General features: G+C 35.7%; 3 protein-coding genes and 1 non-coding gene across 5 annotated transcripts; all 4 read left to right on the forward strand.

The window, feature by feature from the left end:
* The first annotated feature begins 3956 nt into the window (after positions 1–3956).
* Positions 3957–5851, forward strand: LOC114737907 (uncharacterized). Its single transcript, XM_028925908.1, has 5 exons — positions 3957–4241; positions 4315–4560; positions 5036–5117; positions 5272–5486; positions 5601–5851. Exons 1-5 carry the CDS (start codon positions 3994–3996, stop codon positions 5719–5721), a joined length of 912 nt encoding a protein of 303 aa, XP_028781741.1. The 5' UTR covers positions 3957–3993; the 3' UTR covers positions 5722–5851.
* Positions 5852–8343: 2492 nt separating this feature from the next.
* On the forward strand, positions 8344–10144 carry LOC114737897 (CASP-like protein 4A3). The gene is made up of 4 exons (XM_028925890.1): positions 8344–8609; positions 8711–9056; positions 9173–9314; positions 9417–10144. Exons 2-4 carry the CDS (start codon positions 8734–8736, stop codon positions 9615–9617), a joined length of 666 nt encoding a protein of 221 aa, XP_028781723.1. The 5' UTR covers positions 8344–8609; positions 8711–8733; the 3' UTR covers positions 9618–10144.
* A 6384-nt stretch (positions 10145–16528) lies between these two features.
* LOC114737895 (serine/threonine/tyrosine-protein kinase HT1) lies at positions 16529–19771 on the forward strand. 2 transcript variants are annotated; one of them, XM_028925889.1, is made up of 4 exons: positions 16529–16727; positions 17089–17496; positions 18062–18517; positions 19283–19771. In XM_028925889.1, exons 2-4 carry the CDS (start codon positions 17137–17139, stop codon positions 19535–19537), a joined length of 1071 nt encoding a protein of 356 aa, XP_028781722.1. In that variant the 5' UTR covers positions 16529–16727; positions 17089–17136; the 3' UTR covers positions 19538–19771. The 2 variants fall into 2 exon arrangements, with proteins under 2 accessions (XP_028781722.1, XP_028781721.1); XM_028925888.1 differs by lacking the exon at positions 16529–16727 and having other exon boundaries at positions 16825–17496.
* A 942-nt stretch (positions 19772–20713) lies between these two features.
* Positions 20714–20793, forward strand: TRNAL-UAG (transfer RNA leucine (anticodon UAG)). Its single transcript has one exon. It is a non-coding gene; the product is annotated as a tRNA-Leu (tRNA).
* The last annotated feature ends 168 nt before the right edge of the window (positions 20794–20961 follow it).

The raw sequence follows: 20961 nt of genomic DNA on the forward strand, positions 1-20961 counted from the left end.
CATATCTGATGTCTATTATGTTCCTGATCTGAAAAGTAATTTGTTGAGTGGTGGTCAATTGCAAGAAAAAGGGTATACTATTACTTTTCAAAATAGGACTTGTGAGATATATGATCCTTCACGAGGTGCTATTGCTGTTATTCCAATGACTTCAAACAGGTTATTCCCTCTGAAGATAATGAGTGTTCAGTCTTGCTTGTTGGCTAATGAGAAGGATGTTTCGTGGCTTTGGCATTACCGTTATGGCCACTTGAACTTTGGTGGATTGAAAACTCTTCATCAGAAAAATATGGTCACTGGTCTTCCTCAAATTTCTGCTCCTTCCCAAGTTTGTGAAGAGTGTGTTGTTGGCAAACAACCACGTTCTCAGTTTCCTCAAGGAAAGTCATGGAGAGCAAAAGAAGTCTTGGAGCTAATTCATTCTGACATCTGTGGGCCAATAACACCAACTTCTAATGGTGGTAAAAAATATTTTATCACATTTATTGATGATTTTACTAGAAAAACTTGGGTTTATTTTTTGCAGGAGAAAAATGAAGCTTTTAATATATTTAAAAGCTTTAAAGCTCAAATTGAAAAGGAAGCAGGAAAGATGATTAAAACTCTCCGTACAGATCGCGGTGGAGAATATTGCTCAAAAGAATTTGCAAATTTTTGTGAGCAATTTGGTATTCGAAGAGAGCTTACAGCTGCTTATACACCACAACAAAATGGTGTATCAGAGAGGAAGAATAGAACCATCCTCAACATGGTGAGAAGCTTGCTAGCAAAGGGAAAAGTTCCAAAGAATTTCTGGCCAGAAGCAGTAAATTGGAGCATTCATGTATTGAATAGATGTCCTACTTTTTCTGTTCAAAACATGACTCCACAAGAGGCTTGGAGTAGACGAAAGCCAGCTGTTGACCACTTCAGAATTTTTGGTTGCATTGCCTATGCTCATGTTCCAGATGAGAAAAGAAAGAAGCTTGATGATAAAAGTGAAAAATGTGTTTTTCTGGGTGTAAGTGAACAATCTAAAGCTTATAAATTATTTAATCCCCTAACCAATAAGATTGTGATTAGCAGGGATGTTATTTTTGATGAAGATAGTACTTGGAATTGGAATGGGCAACAGCCTTCTCAAATTAATTGTGATGATGAAATTGAAGATGAAAAGGAGCAAGTGCCACACCTAGAAAATACCACTGTTGCTACTCTTGAACATTCTCCAAATGGTGCAGAAGCACCAACCACTATAATAGTGGAAGAATCTCGTGCTAGTCGAGCTCGAAAGAGACCATCTTGGATGGTGGATTATGTAAGTGGAGATGACTTATCTAATGATGATTCAGTAGCTCACCTTGCTTTGTTTGCAGATTGTGATCCCCTCACATTCGAAGAAGCTGATAAAGATAAAAAATGGCAAATTGCCATGGATGAGGAGATCAAATCTATAGAGAAAAATAATACATGGGAATTGGTGGAGCTCCCGAAGGGGCAGAAATCCATTGGAGTCAAATGGGTTTACAAAACAAAGCTGAACAAAGATGGTGGAGTTGACAAATACAAAGCACGCCTTGTTGTAAAAGGCTACAGGCAAGAATTTGGGATTGACTATAAAGAAGTTTTTGCTCCAGTTGCTAGGCTTGACACTGTTCGTTTAGTGTTAGCCATGGCTGCCCAAAATTCTTGGCAAGTTTATCAATTAGATGTGAAATCTGCATTTTTACATGGTGAGTTGCAGGAAGAAGTCTATGTTGATCAGCCACTTGGATATGTGAAGAAAGGGAGTGAAGAAAAGGTATGTAAACTGAAAAAGGCTTTGTATGGCCTAAAACAAGCACCACAAGCTTGGTATAGTCGTATAAATGCCTATTTTTCTAAAGAAGGTTTTCAAAAATGCTCTCATGAACATACTCTCTTTACAAAATTTGGAAAAGATGGAAAAATTCTTATTGTGTCTCTTTACGTTGATGATTTAATTTATACTGGAAATGATATAGGCATGATTGACGCCTTTAAGGAGAACATGATGAAAGAATTTGAGATGTCTGATTTGGGCTTAATGCGTTATTTTCTTGGCATTGAAGTTATGCAATCATCAAGTGGGATTTTTATTTCACAAAAGAAGTATGTTCTTGAGATTTTGGACAGGTTCAGAATGAGGGATTGCAATCCCGTTCGTACTCCAGTAGAATGTGGCTTAAAGTTGGTGAAAGATGATGGGGGAAAGAAAGTTAATGCTACTTTCTTCAAGCAAATGGTTGGAAGTTTAATGTATCTCACTTCTACAAGGCCTGACATCATGCATGGTGTTAGTCTTATAAGTCGTTATATGGAAAATCCAACTGAGAATCATCTCTTAGCTGCAAAAAGGATTTTGCACCATTGATTTTGGTATTTTTTATAAGGCTAACCCAAAAGAAAAGTTTCATGGCTTTTCTGACAGTGATTATGCTGGAGACCTGGATGACAGAAAAAGTACATCAGGCTTTGTTTTTATGATGAGTGATGGAGCTATTTCTTGGTCTTCAAAGAAACAACCAATTGTTACTTTGTCGACTACAGAAGCTGAATTTGTTGCTGCAGCAGCTTGCTCGTGTCAAGCTATATGGCTAAGAAGATTGATTGAAACAATTCAGAATCAAGAAAAGGGTCCAACGACTATTTATTGCGACAATGTTTCAGCAATTAAAATTTCCAAAAATCCAACATTGCATGGAAGAAGCAAGCATATTGACGTGAGATATCATTTTCTGCGTGACCTTTGCAATAATGATACTATTGATTTGGTATTCTGCAAAAGTGAAGATCAAGTGGCTGACATTTTTACTAAACCACTCAAGCAAGATCTGTTCATGAAGCTTAGAAAGATGCTTGGAGTGTGTTCTATGGAAGATTTTGTTCATGGGAGGGCTTAGCTTAAATCCTGGTACTCTTAAACTAAATGTTTGCAAACATTAGTTTAAGGGAGGGATTGTTGGAAATTAATTTATTTTAATTTCTTTGAATTATTCACCTGATTGCCTATTATTCCCACTATCCCATTTTCCCGTTATGGATTATTTGTTGCGTGATTTTTGCTACCCACATTCCATGCATTTAGGATCAGATTCCATTATCCCATTTTGTGAGTCGTGGCTAATTTTTAGGAGGTGGGGTTATTATTTTTATTATTTATTTATCATGTAATTTGCCTATTTAAAAGGCCCATTCAGTTAATGCAAATTATCAGTTCATTCTCCTATTTTTCTCTCTACTTTATTATTTTATATTTATCAAGAGGGAGATGAGGTATTAAGAAAGATGATTGTGGTGTTTTAGGAAAAATGTGTCATATTTCTTATAATTAACTAACTTACCTAACTTCCTTAATCTAATCAAATTAGTTAAATGAGTCTTATATTAAGGACCGGAGGAGTATATTGTTTTATTTTTGGAATTGCAATGCTTAAATAGAATATTATGATTATAATTTATATTTGCGATTTTATATTTGTGTTTTGTACTCCGAAATTTAAAAACTGAGTCGTTGCTTACGGTTTGCGGATAATCAATGTGTTGTAAATTATATAAATTGATAATGGTTTCTTAATTTAAATGGTGACGTAAGTAAATAGGAATATTAATAGACACAACTATACGTAGAGCTAATTGCTATGAAATTTTGCTATTTGTAGCTTCACTCAAATAAATATTTTTATTATATTAATCAGTGATATAAAATAAAAAATTTACAAGTAGGAAAAAATTACAAAAAAAAATTAAGGACAATTATAATTAAGTCTAAAAAAAATAATTACTACAAAGCCCTAATAAAAATTTAAGCAGTATATAATGAATAATGATAAGCTTTATAATAGAGAATGATAATTTTTTGAATTTGTTTTGTTCTATATTTTTTTTAAAATCTTATTGTAATTCTGAAAAAAACAATTATGAGTTACTGACGTCTGATGATAAGGGGATAACGCCGGCCAGGCCATACGTCTGACCGCACCGTGTCAGCGAGAGATGATCATGTTGGCACCCGGCGACACTCACCAAATTTTCCGTCATGTGTCACTACCCTCCCCTCCGGTTCCGGCGATCGCTCTCCACGATTTCACCAACCACATCCACCTTCGTCGCCGCCACCTCCTCACTGCACTTACCCTTTCCTTCAACTTCATTTCGCCCTTTACAACTTCGCTACCCATTGCGGAGCCAGTCGCCGTCGCTCGCGGTCTCTTCCAGATGCCCCCATTTCGTCTCACTAATCGGTAATTCTATGAAACTCCATAATTGTTATTCGATTCTAAGTTTGCTAATGACAGTAGTTGGTGGTTTGGGAAGGTATTTTCTGGTGAGGGCTGGAGAGTCTCAATTCGAAACCATGGGAGTGATTAACACGAACCCGGTGGCCAAGACTTCTGTCGATAGTGGCTTATCTGAAAGAGGGAAGAAGCAGGCGGTGAAAGCTGCTTTTGATCTTAAGGAAATGGGGGCTTGTGATAAGAGTTGCTGGATTTGGCCTGCCATTACCCAAAGGGCTTATCAGACTGCAGAAATTATTGCATCCGTCAATGGAGTTAGTAGAAGGTGTAGCAATTAACTTTTGAACTTGATTGCCATTGGTACGACGAGTATACACTGATCTTTTAAAATTCTTGAGTCTCAAATCTGTTTTTTATTTTTATTTTCACCTTTTGTTGAATGGACTGCTTCTGATCCTACTATTAGAAGTTAATTGATATGTCAGATCACTTAGAGCGACTATACTTTGGAGGACAAGACTGATTCTCGCGATAAGTAATATCCACTTAACATTTGTTATTAATATTCATGAACATTGCACCAACGTTTTGTCCTATGTTGTTTTCCAGTGACAAATTTATCTGCTTTTTTCATTGACACAGTCACACTAACAGAGAGGATCGTTTGAAATGTTGCTTACATGGTTTCAACTTTTAAGACATCCAGAGCAATATTTTTCACTTAAAATGTGCCATTCCATCTTAGAGCCAGGCTGTGCTGCACAAGAGCTGAGCGTCCTTGTCGATTTCTTTCATTTCAGTTTTATAGTCCCAGAATACAGCTTTCTGGATGCCCGTGGGTTGGGTGCTTATGAAGGCAAAAACTTGGAATCCATGTCAGAAGTAAGATTTCTCCCTGGGCTGTTTAGCTGCTTTGGATGCATATTCTGTTAGATCAATTTCCTTACTACCATTATCTATCATAGCTTAGAGGAATTTATAGGATAACGGTGTTATGTGTGATCTACTAAACTTCAGTTTCGTTTGAATTCCACAGATATATGCATTAGATAGTATTTCTCCAAACAGCAAACCCCCTCCTGTGGATGATGGAACTCCAAATGAGAGTGTTAGTGATGTTTTTGTCCGAGTAACACAACTCATGTCAATTCTCGAAACTCAGTACTCGGGCGATACTGTGGTTATAGTTTCCCCAGATTCTGACAATTTGACAGTTCTTCAGGCCGGTTTGATAGGACTTGACTTGCGAAGGTAATTGACTGTACTACTGATAAACCATTTACTCTATCATTCTACTCTTCAGAGTATAAATGAGGTTAGATCCTTTCACAACTTGCTTACCTTTCTGCTTCTTTGATATTTCAGGCACAGGGACCTGTCTTTTGCGCCTGGTGAAGTCCGTTTTGTTGACATCAAAAGCATTCCCACTTATAAGCAGCCCGCATCTGCAGTATATAAATGTTTGAACCCCCCAAATTGTAATTAACTTTTCCCTTCTAATCAAAAGCAGAAAAGAGGGTATTGATGAATCAGTTTGATATTATCGATTTATCATGTATTGTTATCTTGACCAACAGATCGAAACAGAAATTCTATCCATAATAGTTATGCATGCATGATGATTTTAACTTAGAACTCAATACTAGGAAATTTAAAATCAAACCAAGTGAAACAATTATTAAAGATTTAAGATCTCAATTTATGAGATTAGTGCTTCGTACGCTTCTTTGGCAATTCGACCGGAATTAAAGGAGGAAAATCAATTGGATACCATGGACTAATTATAACAGGTCTTGCTGTTGCTGTTATTTGCTGTACTGGATAACTCCCAATTACTTCTGATCAGATTTGTTAAACAGTTACCCGGCCCAGTGTTCTAAGCCCAGCCAGCCCATAGTTGTTTTAGAAGTAGAATATCACTCTGTTTCTATTTATAAATCACTTGTATTGAAAAAATTTTTAAATTTGTTGCTAAATATAAGTTGTAGGATAATTATTAATTTTTTTTTCATTTTTACCCCTGTTGACTTGAATAGGTAAAAGAAAATATAAAACATAGTTTTTAATACCCTTCTTTTAATAAGAGCAAATCTCAAAAGAAAATTATCAATTTAATGTATTTCTTGATCTGTGGGCATTGAATATAAGTGACTTATAAGTAGAAATAAAATGATAAATCTTTATAACAACTGTATATTAGCTGTAAATAACTAATTAAGCATGTGGTTCCCGTTTAGATTAGCTTACATGGATATAGCCTACAGGCTCTCTGTACATAATACACTCATTATAAATAACAGGTGTTAAGCCTCAGATCATTATGGCCTTGCTCGCATTTTCTTATCGTAAATACTTATAAGCACATACACCTAATGAAACAAAACTCTCACTAGATTGTATTTGGTATATCACCATTGACAGTTCAATTTTAAAGGCTCTTTCAAATCCTCTCATTTCTCTAATTAGATTGTATTTTTGTTACAGTTAAAATCACAACCTTTTTTATTATTTAAGGCAAATGGGCGGGTTTGCCCCAAATTTTTTTTTTTTTGGGGATCAGGATGACCTATTGAAATTGAGGCTGCAAACTCGATACAGAGCTGAAGAACTAAGAATATATATTTTTTGGCTCAAGAAACTGAGAATATATATTTTTGGCTCAAGAAGAACTAAGAATATATTAGATGTCCTAAACCATTCCAACATTTCCTGGATATTTTGAAGGATGATTTGTGGATGGACTAATAACTTGGGTTAAGCTTGTAAAATTTATCAAAGCTGGTTCACAGCCACCATGGACATAGTTAGATAGAAGCCTGCTGGGTCAACTATGTGACAAGCTGCATTACTTCTCAAGTAGCTTTCAAAAATTAATCCAACATCCCAACGCATAAATGTTCGTTTTATGACCAAGACTAACAATCGTGTTGCCAACCCAAACTAAAATAGACTGTAACTGTCTAGAGAATCTGGGCATAATATGAAGCATAATATTAACATACCAGTGATCAAGTAGAAAACCGTCCTTCCAATTTGGGAAGTGATCCACTCGTTCATGTAACTGGAGGACCGTACTTATTCGCCACTCAGCAAAATAACATACATGATGCATAAGTTGGGTCTCAATTTGATTCCTTAAATATACACCAGCTAACATTGCCAAACTGTAAATACGAGGAATGAGAGTGAGAAGGATTGTAAACCCTGAAATTCCTCACTAAGTGGTCCTGTTATAATAAAAGGATTTCTTTTCATGCAGGAAGAGAACTACAAAAATAACTGATGCCAGTCCTTTTCCTATTTTGGGTGCAACGAACATTGATTAGAACCGCATATGTGCAAGCCCCTTTCTTTTTCTGACGAAGACGTAAACAAAGTTGAAATTTATCATAGTTTTATGTTCAATTTTGTCGCCGCCTCTGTTCTTGTTTCGTGTGGTTACGTCCTTCGCTTCTAGTGTTGATGTTTTCTTTGTGTTTTTTTCCTCCCAGAATAGTGTTCATGCTTGATGCAAAGCAAGAAATACACGAGCTAAAACGACGAAGCTCTCACATTTTCATAATTTTCCGAATGTTTGAGCGTGTTGATGACGTAGACGATTTCTTACTTCAAAAGTTGGGGAGAAAGTAGCTATTGTTGCTTGTAGTACTCAGATTCCTGTATAAAAGACCAAATTAAACAATGGTGCAATAAGAAAGATATAAAAAAGAAGTATTGGGAGATAAAGGGCAAAGGCTCCATTATTTGGCATCAGTAGGTTGCTTTCCCCAATATTCTTTATACATATGAAAGAAAAGACGTTATTAAAGCAGAGATTTTTCCACTTTCCAGCAGACCAATGTTGGGAAAGCTTAGTCTGAAAGAAAATTGATAATTCTTTCATCAATGAATCCTGTTTAAGCTTTTTGCGAGGCCCCACTTCGATTTTCTTTGTATTTGTATTGATCCCATTATCTTGTCTGTACATTATTATGGAGACACCAGAATTTCGACCTAAAAGACAACGCATTATGCATAGATTGTGAGGGGAAAGCTTTCTAATTCAAAGCCTATCTTTATGTGATGCTGACGCTGAGTGATCGTTTTAAGTGAAAGTATGACGAGCATAAAGAAGATGCTTAGGATATCTAGATGTGATTTACTTTAGTAGTTTGGTGGGATCTTATATAAGATGCACAATTTGATTTTGTCCCCGCAGGCTCTCCACCAATAAAAGCATGCCACATAAAGAAATCTGCATGATTGGCTTATTAGGTTGCAAGCTCATTGACCAGAGCCTTTGTTGGCCCCACTGGAACACTCAAATCGACTTGGCATGGCCCTACAGCTGAGAAACACGAGGAAGTAACTAAAGCCTTAGACTTTTTTTACACGGTCTTCTCTTCTTCTTCCCACCCTTTCTCTTTTGGCTTGTAATTTATTTACTAAATTTTCTGCTCCTTTCCTTTTAATGTCTTCACGATCCTGAATTGAAGTCCGAAGAACTAGCAACAGTGAAATGGCAAGCATGAAGCGGGAGTCTCGTGGGGGTCATCAGTCGGAGCTGCATCACGCTGCAGGTGACACACCAGGGTCACGCTACCACACGGCTCAGAACACACCGGACGTGCAGTGGGATAACAGTCAGAATCAGCAGCAAGGAGTTCCGGCGGAGACGGTTGCAGCAGCGTTGAAGAGGGAGACGTCGACGGTGGTGAGGACGACGGAGCTAGGGTTGAGAATGAGCGAGGTGGTGTTATGTCTAGTCTCTGCTTCGATAATGGCCACGGACAGGAGCCAAGGTTGGGCTGGTGACTCCTTCTATCGCTACAAGGAATACAGGTACGATAATACTCTTCATCACATCGATCATTGCGTGTGTAAGCAAATATATATATATAATTAAAGAGAGTAATATTAACGAATGATCATCATATACTTATGAATGATGATGGCAGGTATTGTTTAGGAGTGAATGTGATAGGGTGTGTATACTCAGGATTTCAAGCTTGCGAGAAGGCGTATCAACTCGTGTCTGCTAAAAACAAAAGCTTCTTCAATCCCAATCTCCGCTCTCATTTTGATTATCTCATGGATCAGGCAAGTTATATCACACCCCCACCTTATTAAGATGCATGTTAGCTGAAGAAAAGAATAAGTCATGGATTATTATTGAAGTGCGAATATATGTATAATACACAGGTGGTGGCGTATCTGTTGGTATCGGCATCATCAAGCGCAGTGACGAGGGTGAAGGACTGGGAATCAAACTGGGGCAAAGACGACTTCACAGAGAAGGCGAGTGCTTCCATTGCAGTGGCCTTTCTGGCTTTCGTTGCCTTCGCAATAAGCTCCCTCATTTCCTTCTTCAAGCTGGGAGCTTCCAACTCATCTTCCACTTGATCCATCCTTTCTTTTGCTACTTTTTCGCCCCTCGCTTTATAATTTCCGCCTTCTTGGACCTGCTTTTTCTGTTCATTATTATTCTAATTTTACTGTCGTAGTTTCTGTACAGACGGAAAGTGAATGCAGCACATCATTTGAGTGTTAATTAGTGGATGAGTCTTTTTAACCAGTGGAAGGTGGGACCACATGATCTCAGAATTCCAACACTTATGGTCTCTCTGCTACGTTGCTTCCCACTATCACCCAATCTTCCTTCCTTTTTGCCTACAATCGTTAGTTTTTCCTGCGTTGTTCATGTATGCATAGAAGCCTCCGCGACTTCGAAAGATTTTTTTTGGCAAGAGCTGAGACGCGGGAATTTGTTGGGCCTGAGAGAATTGGCAGTGATAATCCAAAATTACTCTTCGGCCCACGTACGAATAGGTTAGCCCAACCTAATTGTTTTCATCAATACGCAAAGTTGGCTGGATAATATTTGTAAAATATGTGTCTATATAAGTCAGAGCCCAGGCCATTCTGATTAATTTTGCGAGACCAAAAGAAGTACTCCCTTCAGTTCTAAATATAAAACCTATTTTATAGTATAAATTATATTATAAAATGGGTATTATATTGAGAATCGGAGGAGTAGTAGTTATCAACTAACATAACAAATTAATATTTAAATTCCTGTTAAAAGCTATGCTCACATTTATTGACAGTATCTCAACTCTTAAATATGATACTCCGTCCGTCCTTTTTTTATAAGCAGCCTTGGATTCCATCACGTAGATAAAAAAGTTACTTAAAAATAATAAATGAGTAGAAATTAGAAGTTCTATCTTTAAAATACTTTTATTTATGGAAAGAAGAGAATATAAGGAAGAGAAAAGAATTATTATAATAAAGAAAATAATGAAAGAAAGAGATTGTATGATGGAAATAGATGATGGTATTAAGTATTAAAATAAATAATTAATAAAAGTAAAATAAAAAATTTGGACAAAAATTTAAAACAATTTGTAAATATTGTTTATATTTAGATACAAGAAAAAAATAATAGTTATTGTTTATAAAAATCGACGGATGGAGTACCTTTAACAGGAGAATAACTATACATAAAAAGAAAAGGTAGTTCTTTTGCTTTGTAAATTAGAGTCGTAAACATGGGAAAAGATAACGGTCGACGGGAAAAATGTCAATAAAATTACACTTGAGGGGGGGGGGATATGCAGATGAATGAATTCAGATTTTGTGATAATCAGAAATCGTAAATGATTTTTTTAGGGAAAAAAAAATCAGTGTGCTTTTTGAGTGGTACATTTCGCCTCAAGACCGATTAGAGCTTGTTTTATTTTTGTTTTTGTGTTTGTTTTTATTTCTCTCAGATAGAATTTTGGCCTTTGTGCCGCCAACGTGGATCCAAACAAGATGTTAGTTGCTGTGGAAACTCTTGAGCGGAGAAAGTACACATAAATAATTAAGGTTATGTTTTTTTTGTTTTCTGTTTTTTGGCTTGAATAGTTAAGGCGTCAAAAATGACAAGCTCTGGCCAACAGTGATAGAGATTGCTCTGTTTGGATTGTTTCTAAATTCAACAATTCCCTTTTTTTTTTTTTTACGTGTTCAAAACTGACCAACTCACATGCCCGTTGCTCATAAATTATGTCTACCATTTTTTAAAAAAATCTCACAACACAAAAACAATAAGGACAGTCCATCATAAATGTTCTGCTTCGTTCCTGTTTCATTATTTTTAAAAGAGTCGTGTTTGAATTGTCTGTTCATTAAAAAAAAAATCAGGATATTATTGCTAATCTTAGACTCAATTACTTCTAACTTGAATCGTTTAGCCTTTTTTTTTTAAAATAAATTTATGATTATATTTTGGGAAAATAAATTTTAGAAGATAACAATACAATGAAATTACTATTTTGTGGCAGAAAAAAGGATCCATAAGCGTGCATTGGAGAATCGGGGAAATGCAAAGGTTGTATTTTTAGTAATATCAGAAAATCAGTACAGAATATTCGTTCTGGTGAGATCTCATCTGAGTTTGCTGAAAATAGATATGAATAAATAAAACTTTTTGTTATTAAAAGTATTAATTTTTTGGCTCTAAATATCCCTTGTTTTTATATCTCTTTTCAAGTTCACTCACATTATATTAAATTGGCACGATACAGGGACTGCCAAGATGAAGGCATCCTTACTGCAGGTGATTTGCCACTATACATCAGATTGGTAACAAGACTTTAACAATTAGGAGCCAAAACAGCATGTAATTGGACTGAATTTCTTCAAAGCTGGAGCGGTTTTCAAAAACATTTACAAGCATTTATTAATAATTTTATATAATTTAAAAAATAGTTAAAATTAGTTATTTATTATAGAATTCTGAAATTACAATTATGTTATTAATAAGAAGAACTTTTCTAATTAGTTAAAAATGTTTATAATTTGGTAGGCACATTATATGGAAAAGATCATTACTTTAAACAAAGCATGTTGTACTTAAGACTCATTTGGCTTAATTATAAGTAATCGTATTTACATTTCATAAGACAAAAATCTTTTTTCATGTTTATCTCATCGTATGAATAAAATAAAGAATGTTTTTTTTTTTTGGTTGAAAAAAGTGACTCAAACTGCATGGAAACATATATACTCCTCCTGTTTTAAATATAAATTCTTTTTTATAATGTAAATTATATTATAAGATTTTTATATTTAAAACCAGATGAGTACGAGAGAAAGAGGCTAATAATTGGGATGATGCGCGAATAATTGGATATGAGAAATCCTATCACAATTCACACATGGGTGCCCTCGCCTTGATTTATTTATCACTTTTGTTTATACGGCGGTGGTACCATTTGTTGGCGCATACCAAAATCTGCCTCAATCCCTCCATACTTCCACATATCTTCCCCCATTCCCTTCTCCACTCCTTACTCCTTGCTCGCTCTAAGAGAGTGCGGACGCATTTGCATCGGTTCAAAAGTAACCGTTATAGGGACATGTTTAAAAGGATACATAAATATCTTTTTAATTATATTTTATAAAATATGAAATAAATATATGAAAAAAAAATTGTCTTAACTTAATTAAAATGTGTCCGTAAGCACTTATAAAAACATATTCAAATGAGCTGGAGAAAGTGAATAGTACTCAACCCGATAACAGACCGACCAGGCAATCATTCCGGCCCCAGGAGAGGTGGAGACCATTCTCAATAATTGAGTTGAGCCGAGGAAAAGCCTCGTCAGTCGTCAATTTATCTTAAGTTAAAAAAAAAAAAAAAATACTACATGCATACATTTCTTAATGCCTTTTCATGTTAAATCTTACCATCTTGTTTGTCAACGCTTAAAAGTACTATCGGCTCTATAATATAGAAGTTTAACAAGTAATTTAAAAATATTAAGAAATTTGATTAAATTAGCTGTTTGTAATAAATATGTATTAATTTTTTTAAAATTACTCTTATTCAACTATATATATTGAAACTATATTTAGGTAGAAATACCTTATAATTAATAGAAATATTTTTTAAAAAAATTATAAATTAAAAATATAAAGTAAACTGAAATCTTATATTTAAAACAGGAGGTAATACAAAATACAAAATATATATTTAAATCTGTGCCTGTTAAATCAAGAAGATACTTTCAAAATTAAAGACAGAATTTTATTTTATACATCATAAAATTACTTTTAAAGTCATGCCGGAGACTCCACCCATATATCCCTCAATGAATTACAATGACTGATGTCTAATTGAGCAAATGGAACAGCAAAAGATGGGTAATGGGATTTTACGGGAAGGGTACGGTGTTGGGTTGCTGCTGGCATCCAAAATTTGGTGGTATCTGTGGTCCCCACTATCCAACAATCACGATCTTCCCCTCCACCCCACGTGGTGGCCCCCATTTTTTCTCTGGTTGTTAGGTTGCTCAGTTTTTTATTTAAAAAAATTCAAGCAAAATTTTAACTAAATTCAAGGATTTAAATGCGATAATTAAAAATAAAGAATATGCTAGTTTACCACATCTATCATTATGGGTAAGAATTAAAAAAGGGTGAGCTAAGCCCATACAAGCAAGAAAGGAAAAAGTGAGCTAAGCCTAAGGATTAAGATAATATTTCATTATTATTATTATTTTGCTGGAAAATAAATTTATTAAAAGGGGAGCTCCCTCGGGGGGTAAATGCGAGGAGACCGTATACGGAAGAGGACCATCCGTCTTGTCCCCACAATTTGATGCATCAGCCACCCCTCAGCCCCCCCCCCCCCCCTCATGCGCTCTCTCCCTCATTATTATTTAATAAGACATTTCTAAGTTTGTTACGAAATTATTCAAATTCCTAATTAAGTTCTTTCTCGTCAGTTTTGAATTTCGTTTTCACTTTCCAACGAAAACCTCAATCTTCACCCAGTTTACTTAATGGTTTTAACCCAGCGTATTTGAAAATTTGTCTTCTACCAACTCTAATAAGCATTTATTTATTGCCCATGTTTTGCTTTTCTTTTCTTCCCCTTTTGCATTAAGATTCTATTTCAAACCAGAAAAAAAATGCAATGATTTTAAATTCCAATAGAGAGCAATAATCGCTTCACACTGTTTTGTATATTTGAACTGGGTGTTAAGAATCGCAATAAAATAATTTTTTAACTTAAATAAAATTCAAGGCTGTCAAGCTGTCACGACATTTTATTCTAAAAAAAATATAAATATTGAAAACGAGTAATCTAATTGAAGACTAACTTTATTCGTCTATAAAAGGAGGTTCCTTTTTTTTTTTTGCCATGGAACAAGGCTTGTTATATTATTAATAATAAAAAGTAGTATATAATTATTATATTTAAATTAAAACTTAGTTAGCTTTCATTTTCATTGGGGGAGTCAATGTTCAAGGCAGATGTTACATACAAACAGGACATGCAGCATTTGCTAAATTGTCACTTTCCCAAATGGCATTCCCACACATAAAAGCAACCTTTGCCCAATCATTCCTTTGGAACTCATTTACCCCCCCCCCCCTCCCAAAAAGAATTTTGTCTTTTATTTCACCCCAAAAAAAAAATTATTATGCTCATAAGATTGGTCCAGCTAGTAAGAAATTTGCTTATAACTTATAAGGTCATAAATTTGTATCCTACTACCAATTAAAAACCTTATTAGTAGATAATTTATAAGTACTTGTGTAAGCTCATTCTAAGTATGAAGATATGTCTTGACCCTAATGAGTCTCCAAAACCAAGCTCACATAAACTATAATAAAAAAACAATTATTATATTCCACTCATCATTTTTTTATGGCCATAAAAACTTGAGAGATCCGTATTTAAGTAAATTTTTTTTACTAGCTTACATGTTGCAATCTTCGTTTAGTTAAAAAGTTAATGAGAAAGGAGAAGGGTTTTTTACCCGTTCCAAATGACTTATAAATACTCCTCTACTTCTATTTATAAAATATTTTTAACATATTTCATACAGATCAAGAAAAATCTTAAATTGCATTAACTTTCTATTAAAATATAATAACTTTCTAACTTTACCCCTATTTAATATATACACCTCTAAAAAAAATCATCCACACTATAATAAATTAAGGATAAAATAACACATTTACACTAAAATTTTAATAAAATGATTTATAAATAGGACCAAGAAAAAATTTCTCTCTTTGCCTTATAAATAGGACTAAAAAAGTAACTTTTTAATTATAATTTAAGAAATACAAAATAGGTATATAAGAAAATTTTTATCTTAACTTACATAAACATGTTTATAAGTGATTTTAAAGATAATTCTAAACATGACTTCAACTCATCAAATGCACAATATAAAGCACAATCAAAATACAAAACCATGACATGCGACCTAATGTTTGACCACCTTTGACTGCTGATGGGGAAAAAGTGATAGTTTCTGAAAACAACGGTAGGACGTGTATGGTTAAGATACGGGGCAAACCGAGGACCTTGAGCCAGCAGGGGAAATATTTTTTTTATTTTTAAAATGGCATATAAAACTAAATAAATTAGTCTTACAATCTCCAGCTGTGTCATTAGCTACTAAGAATTTTATGTTGTCAGGCTAAAAAAAATAGCAATTCGAAGTTCAATTTTTTTATATTCAAAATGAAAAAAATTACTATCCACCTATCTTAAATAATTTTTTTGACATTAAAAACATATCTAATTAAATAAAAGTAGCCTAAAACATCACATATTCATAATTATTTTTAACTAAGTAAATAAAAAATAAATTATTTCACTTAAAAGCGTATAAGGTAAAATAAAAAAAATAAATAATTTGTTTAAAAAATAAAAAATAAAAATATAATCATTGAAGAAACATAAATCATCGATGCATGTGGAAGGTCCCACGCTGGCCCGTTACCCGAAACCCAGTCTCTCGTGCTTTACTCTCTTACCCCGCGGTGCCGTGATTTGCGTTCTCCTTCCAAGCCTGGCTGCAACATTCTGAGAGGTATTTTATTATTACTCCAGTGTGCATCTTCACCTTACTCAATAACTACTATTTCAACCTCATTAACCAGTAAACGGTCCATGCATCACAGGAGTATAAAAAAAATCATATGCACATATATATATAGGCCAAAAAAAATCCTAAAATGGGTAAAATAAACTGTATACCAATCCTTCATTCCTTCTCATGATATTGCTAAACATGCAATATGGTGATGTCCCATAGTTTATTAAGAACGCGGTAAAATGGCATTGAGGGAAATAGAGGACAAAGAGAAGGAGAAAGAGAAAAAGAAGGAGGAAGGTCCCTATCAGGCAGACCCGGTTTGTCTGCTTAGCGGAGGATCTTGGCATGTTACTCCGCAGCGTACAGGAGTGTGTGGGTACTGTGTAATTAGCTCCTCAGACCCCCGCGGAATTTCCTTCTCTGATTTTTCTGTTTTGCATTTGTTTTCTCTGCTTCCTTGAATTTCTAGGCCATCATCTTCTTCACCCGCTTCTCCTCCAACCCATTCTCTTCTTCTTCTTCTACACTCCCGCTTTCAAATTTAACGACGCCATACCTTTGCTGTCCCTGCTTTTCGCTTCTTATTTTTTTCAAATTAATTCACCGTTCTAGCCCCCAGAAGGTAAGCCTTTCTCAATTCCATTCTTATCAGAAATGACCCAAATTTCTGTTTTTCTGCTTTCCCCGAAAATTGTAGACTCTCCCTTCACACCTTTTGGAAAACTTAGCCGATTTGGTCCGTGAATATGAATTACCTTATTATCGTTTATGCAGTTACAGGACATTAAGAGGAAAGTTAGAGTTGATTTATGGTTTTGGTCCCTGTTGCTATTGCAGGCATCAGAAGAAGCATTAAAATGTAGTCTGTTAGCAACAGTTTAAGCCATCAAAATCAAGAGTTCTAGGCATTTTAGACCTTTTTTCCCCCCTTCATATATATATTTATTTATTTTTCTTTTGGATCTGCATTGGGTTCATCTTAGGGGTTGAATTGAACCTGGGTGATTCTGAAAAGAACTAACTCCGATTCCATGAGGAATTTTTGCTGGTCTAAACAAGTTCCGCTCAACCAGAAAATTGGGAGACGGCTTTCTCTTGGCGAATACAAGCGAGCAGTGTCGTGGTCCAAGTATCTGGTCTCCCCTGGGGCTGCAATAAAGGAAGATGGAGAGGAGGATTGGAGCGCCGACTTGTCCAGGTTGCTCATTGGCGCTAAATTTGCTATTGGCAGTCATAGTAGGATCTATAAAGGTGTATACAAGAACACCGAAGTGGCAATTAAGTTGGCAAGTCTGCCGGAGGAGGACGAAGACTTGGCTTCTTTGCTAGAGAGGCAGTTTAATTCTGAGGTTGCCGTGCTCTTCCGATTGCACCATCCGAATATCCTGAAGGTAAAGCACTGCTTCCTGAAATTCCTCTGCATCTACTGACTTTGATTCTTTTGTCCAAAGTTATGTATCTGCTTGGGACTGTAAAATATCTCAACCAAAAAGGGAAAAAAATTCGACTAGTTATCCGCAGAGACAAATATGAATTTTACTTCTTTTGTTCCTCCTATTCCCATAGATGGTGCTAGAGAAGTTCTTGCAAAGCCGATACTGTTGGTGCCAAATTGAACAGAGCTGAGATTCATCATTGATTTATCTTATTGCTTCTTGCGTTGTCGTAAACTGTGATTTGGTAGGTCCCCAGAATGTCCTTATCCGTGTAGTTCTCACTGTTCAGACTCTTACGGATGTTATTGCTGTTAAATTAACAAACTTGGTTAAGTACTAACTGAAATCGGAGTTTTGGTTGGTGATTTCATTACTTGTTTCGAAAACCTATTATATGAGTGCTGACTGAAAGCAGTCTACGCTGAGTTATTTTTTCTTAAAAGAGAAGAGAAGGCTTCATGCTTTGATATGAGAGAAATTGTACATTTCTAGCAGCTATTGACTTGTGTCAGTCCTGCAGCTTGTTGCCGCTTGCAAGAAACCTCCTGTTTTCTGCATAATTACTGAATATATGCCAGGGGGGTCGCTGAGGAGGTACCTGCGGAACCAAAATCCCTATTCACTCCCACCCAAAATTGTTCTGAAATTAGCCCTCGACATTGCACGGGGTATGCAATATCTTCATTCTCAGGGGATACTTCATAGGGATCTCAAATCAGAAAACCTTCTGCTGGGAGGAGATATGCGTGTAAAAGTTGCAGACTTTGGAATCTCATGCCAAGAATCTGAGAGCTTTACTACTAATGAATTTACTGGAACTTATCGTTGGATGGCACCTGAAATGTTGAGAGATAAGAATCATACCAAGAAAGCAGATGTCTACAGTTTTGGCATAGTTCTATGGGAGCTTTTAACAGCATTGACACCATATGAGAACATGACACCAGAGCAGGCAGCATTTGCGGCTTCCCAAAAGGTATTGTATCAAAATTGTTGACCTATCCTGGAATCTGGCTAGTGTAACAGGTACTATTATTGTGAGAAATAGTAGTCGCGCTTCTTGCTGCTAGCCAGCACTGGATTTAGTATGGAAGGGACTGTAGCTATCATAATTACAATAATGATATCAGTTAGGATTATAAGTTAATCGGATAGAATTTTTAGGGACAGGATGTTCAGGAAAGGATGTTCAGTTAGTATGGAGATGTATGTTGAGTATAATGGCACTATCTGGTTCGGCAGTTTGCCTTTTTATGCGTATGTTTGTATAAAACAAAAAATATTGCGTGAATGTCCATGTAATGTCGTTACGGTACGTGTATACGTGTTAGTGAGTTGTTTTCAAAAAGAAAAATTGGCCATCATTGTGCATGATCTTTACCAGCACGTGGACCTGTTTGTGATACCCCTACTACAAGATTGATATGCAATATGGGCAGATGCTAATCTGTTTTGGCTGACATATAAATGATTCTTACAACTCATAAGATTATTGACATCTGCTATACCAGTTATCCAAATCAATGATTGTTGATGTACTCCCACTCCTCTGACTCATTTTCTCTCACACTGATACAGAACATCTGGACGATGCATATTGATACACAGTTGAATGAATCACTGATTAGTTAGGAAAAATTCATTTAATTTAGATTGGTTTCTGATCAAGTAGAACAGGGTGTGTTCATTTGTATGCGTTTTCCCATTTCTGATGCAAAAACACTTGGTGGGTTTTGTGCAGAATGCAAGGCCACCATTGCCACCTGAATGTCCACTGGCGTTCAGTTGTCTGGTCACCAGATGCTGGGCAGCCAATCCACATAAACGGCCGCACTTCGATGAGATAGTTTCCATCTTGGAGGGCTATTCAGAATCCCTGAAGGAGGATCCAGACTTCTTCTCTAATTTCATACCACCGCCTTCTAATACTAATATCATTAAGGAATACTTACCAGAATGCATTTCTGGTCGTAAATCAGCTCTGTGTAATGCTTAATCTCCTAAACGGCAAATTTGTTCAGTGAATAAGTACGAGCTGTCCATAATCCTTTTCTTTTCTAAATTTATGGAGATTCGTTTTTTCCCCCTCCTGGTGCAAGAGAAGAAAAACAGCTGTATCCTTCCTGGGTTATCGATGAGTTGATATGGCTATGGCCATTATTTCTAATGCCCGAGAATGTAATTTCTTAGAAGTTAATAATAAAAGTGAGTCTGAGTCTGATTCTGAAAATTCTCAGCCGATGTCTCAACAAATGTGAGTAATTTGTCCATGAGCTTGCAATGAAAAATCTCCTAAATAGAAGGTCATTAGCCAGATCCGTTCGTAATCTCTGCCCCTATAATTGAAAAAGAAAAAACTGTGCATTTTTTTTTTAGCTGAACTAATGATAATTCAAACATTAGTTAGTCACGTCGTAAAAACTAACCCCTTTCAGTTAGACTCAATTTTCATTGGTAAAACTGTGTAATTTAATTGTTGGACAAAGAAACAGAGTCGACCCAATCACCATTGGTCTTCTGCTGAAAAGGTTCGTGATTGTGGATTTGAGCCGCTTTCGTCGGGCGACGTGGGGTGGGCCACAAGGGGGTGCAGATTTGACTGCGCCTGGAAATCATCATATCATGACCTAAGAGTCCGAGACTCCTCTTGTAATTCCCTCGCCTTAAACGGATGCATTTGAATAATCTTACATATGAATCGGTAATTTATTTGAACATGGGGATAACTATTGATGCATTTCTCAAATTATCTCTATCAATGCTTCCTCAGTGTTAACTAAATATAATAATACACCCATACATTTCAGTAATTTGTGCTGTTCATTAATGCCACACACATCAATTCTGCTATTTTTGTTTTTACATTTTTTCTTTCAAATGCCTCATTTTTTTTAAAAAATTTAAATAAGGGTAGTTCAGAAAAAATATGTTATACTAGTAATAATTAAGTAGGTTAACTAATTTTTTAACTGAATTAAATTAATTGCATATATTTTAAATTAAGAAGCAGTGAAGTAACATTAATTATCACGCAGGTGTAGGATTTTGAAGCATGATATAACGATCTATGTTCCGCCGTTGCAAAATAAACGGGTGAAGTGGGAATTGGGAAAAGCAACGCGCACATGTTTACTTGATATATAAATTTTAGATCATCCGTTAGCATGTGAATGACAGTTTGGCCGAGTGGTCTAAGGCGCCAGATTTAGGCTCTGGTCCGAAAGGGCGTGGGTTCAAATCCCACAGCTGTCATTCTTTATAAAAATTCTCCGCTGCAAGCGTGTTTTGGGCTAATGCCGGCGCCTCAGTATTTTCTTGTGGGCCAACAAAGGAACAGACTCAGGCTTTTTTGCCACTGGCCCAAAAACTTCTTGGTCCTAACTGCACCCAATCAGTTTGACCTGACTTCCCATTTCTCAT

Source organism: Neltuma alba, unplaced genomic scaffold, assembly GCF_004799145.2.
Source record: "Neltuma alba isolate B1F8T4 unplaced genomic scaffold, ASM479914v2 tig00013509_pilon, whole genome shotgun sequence".
In the NCBI taxonomy this organism is placed as follows: Eukaryota; Viridiplantae; Streptophyta; class Magnoliopsida; order Fabales; family Fabaceae; genus Neltuma; species Neltuma alba.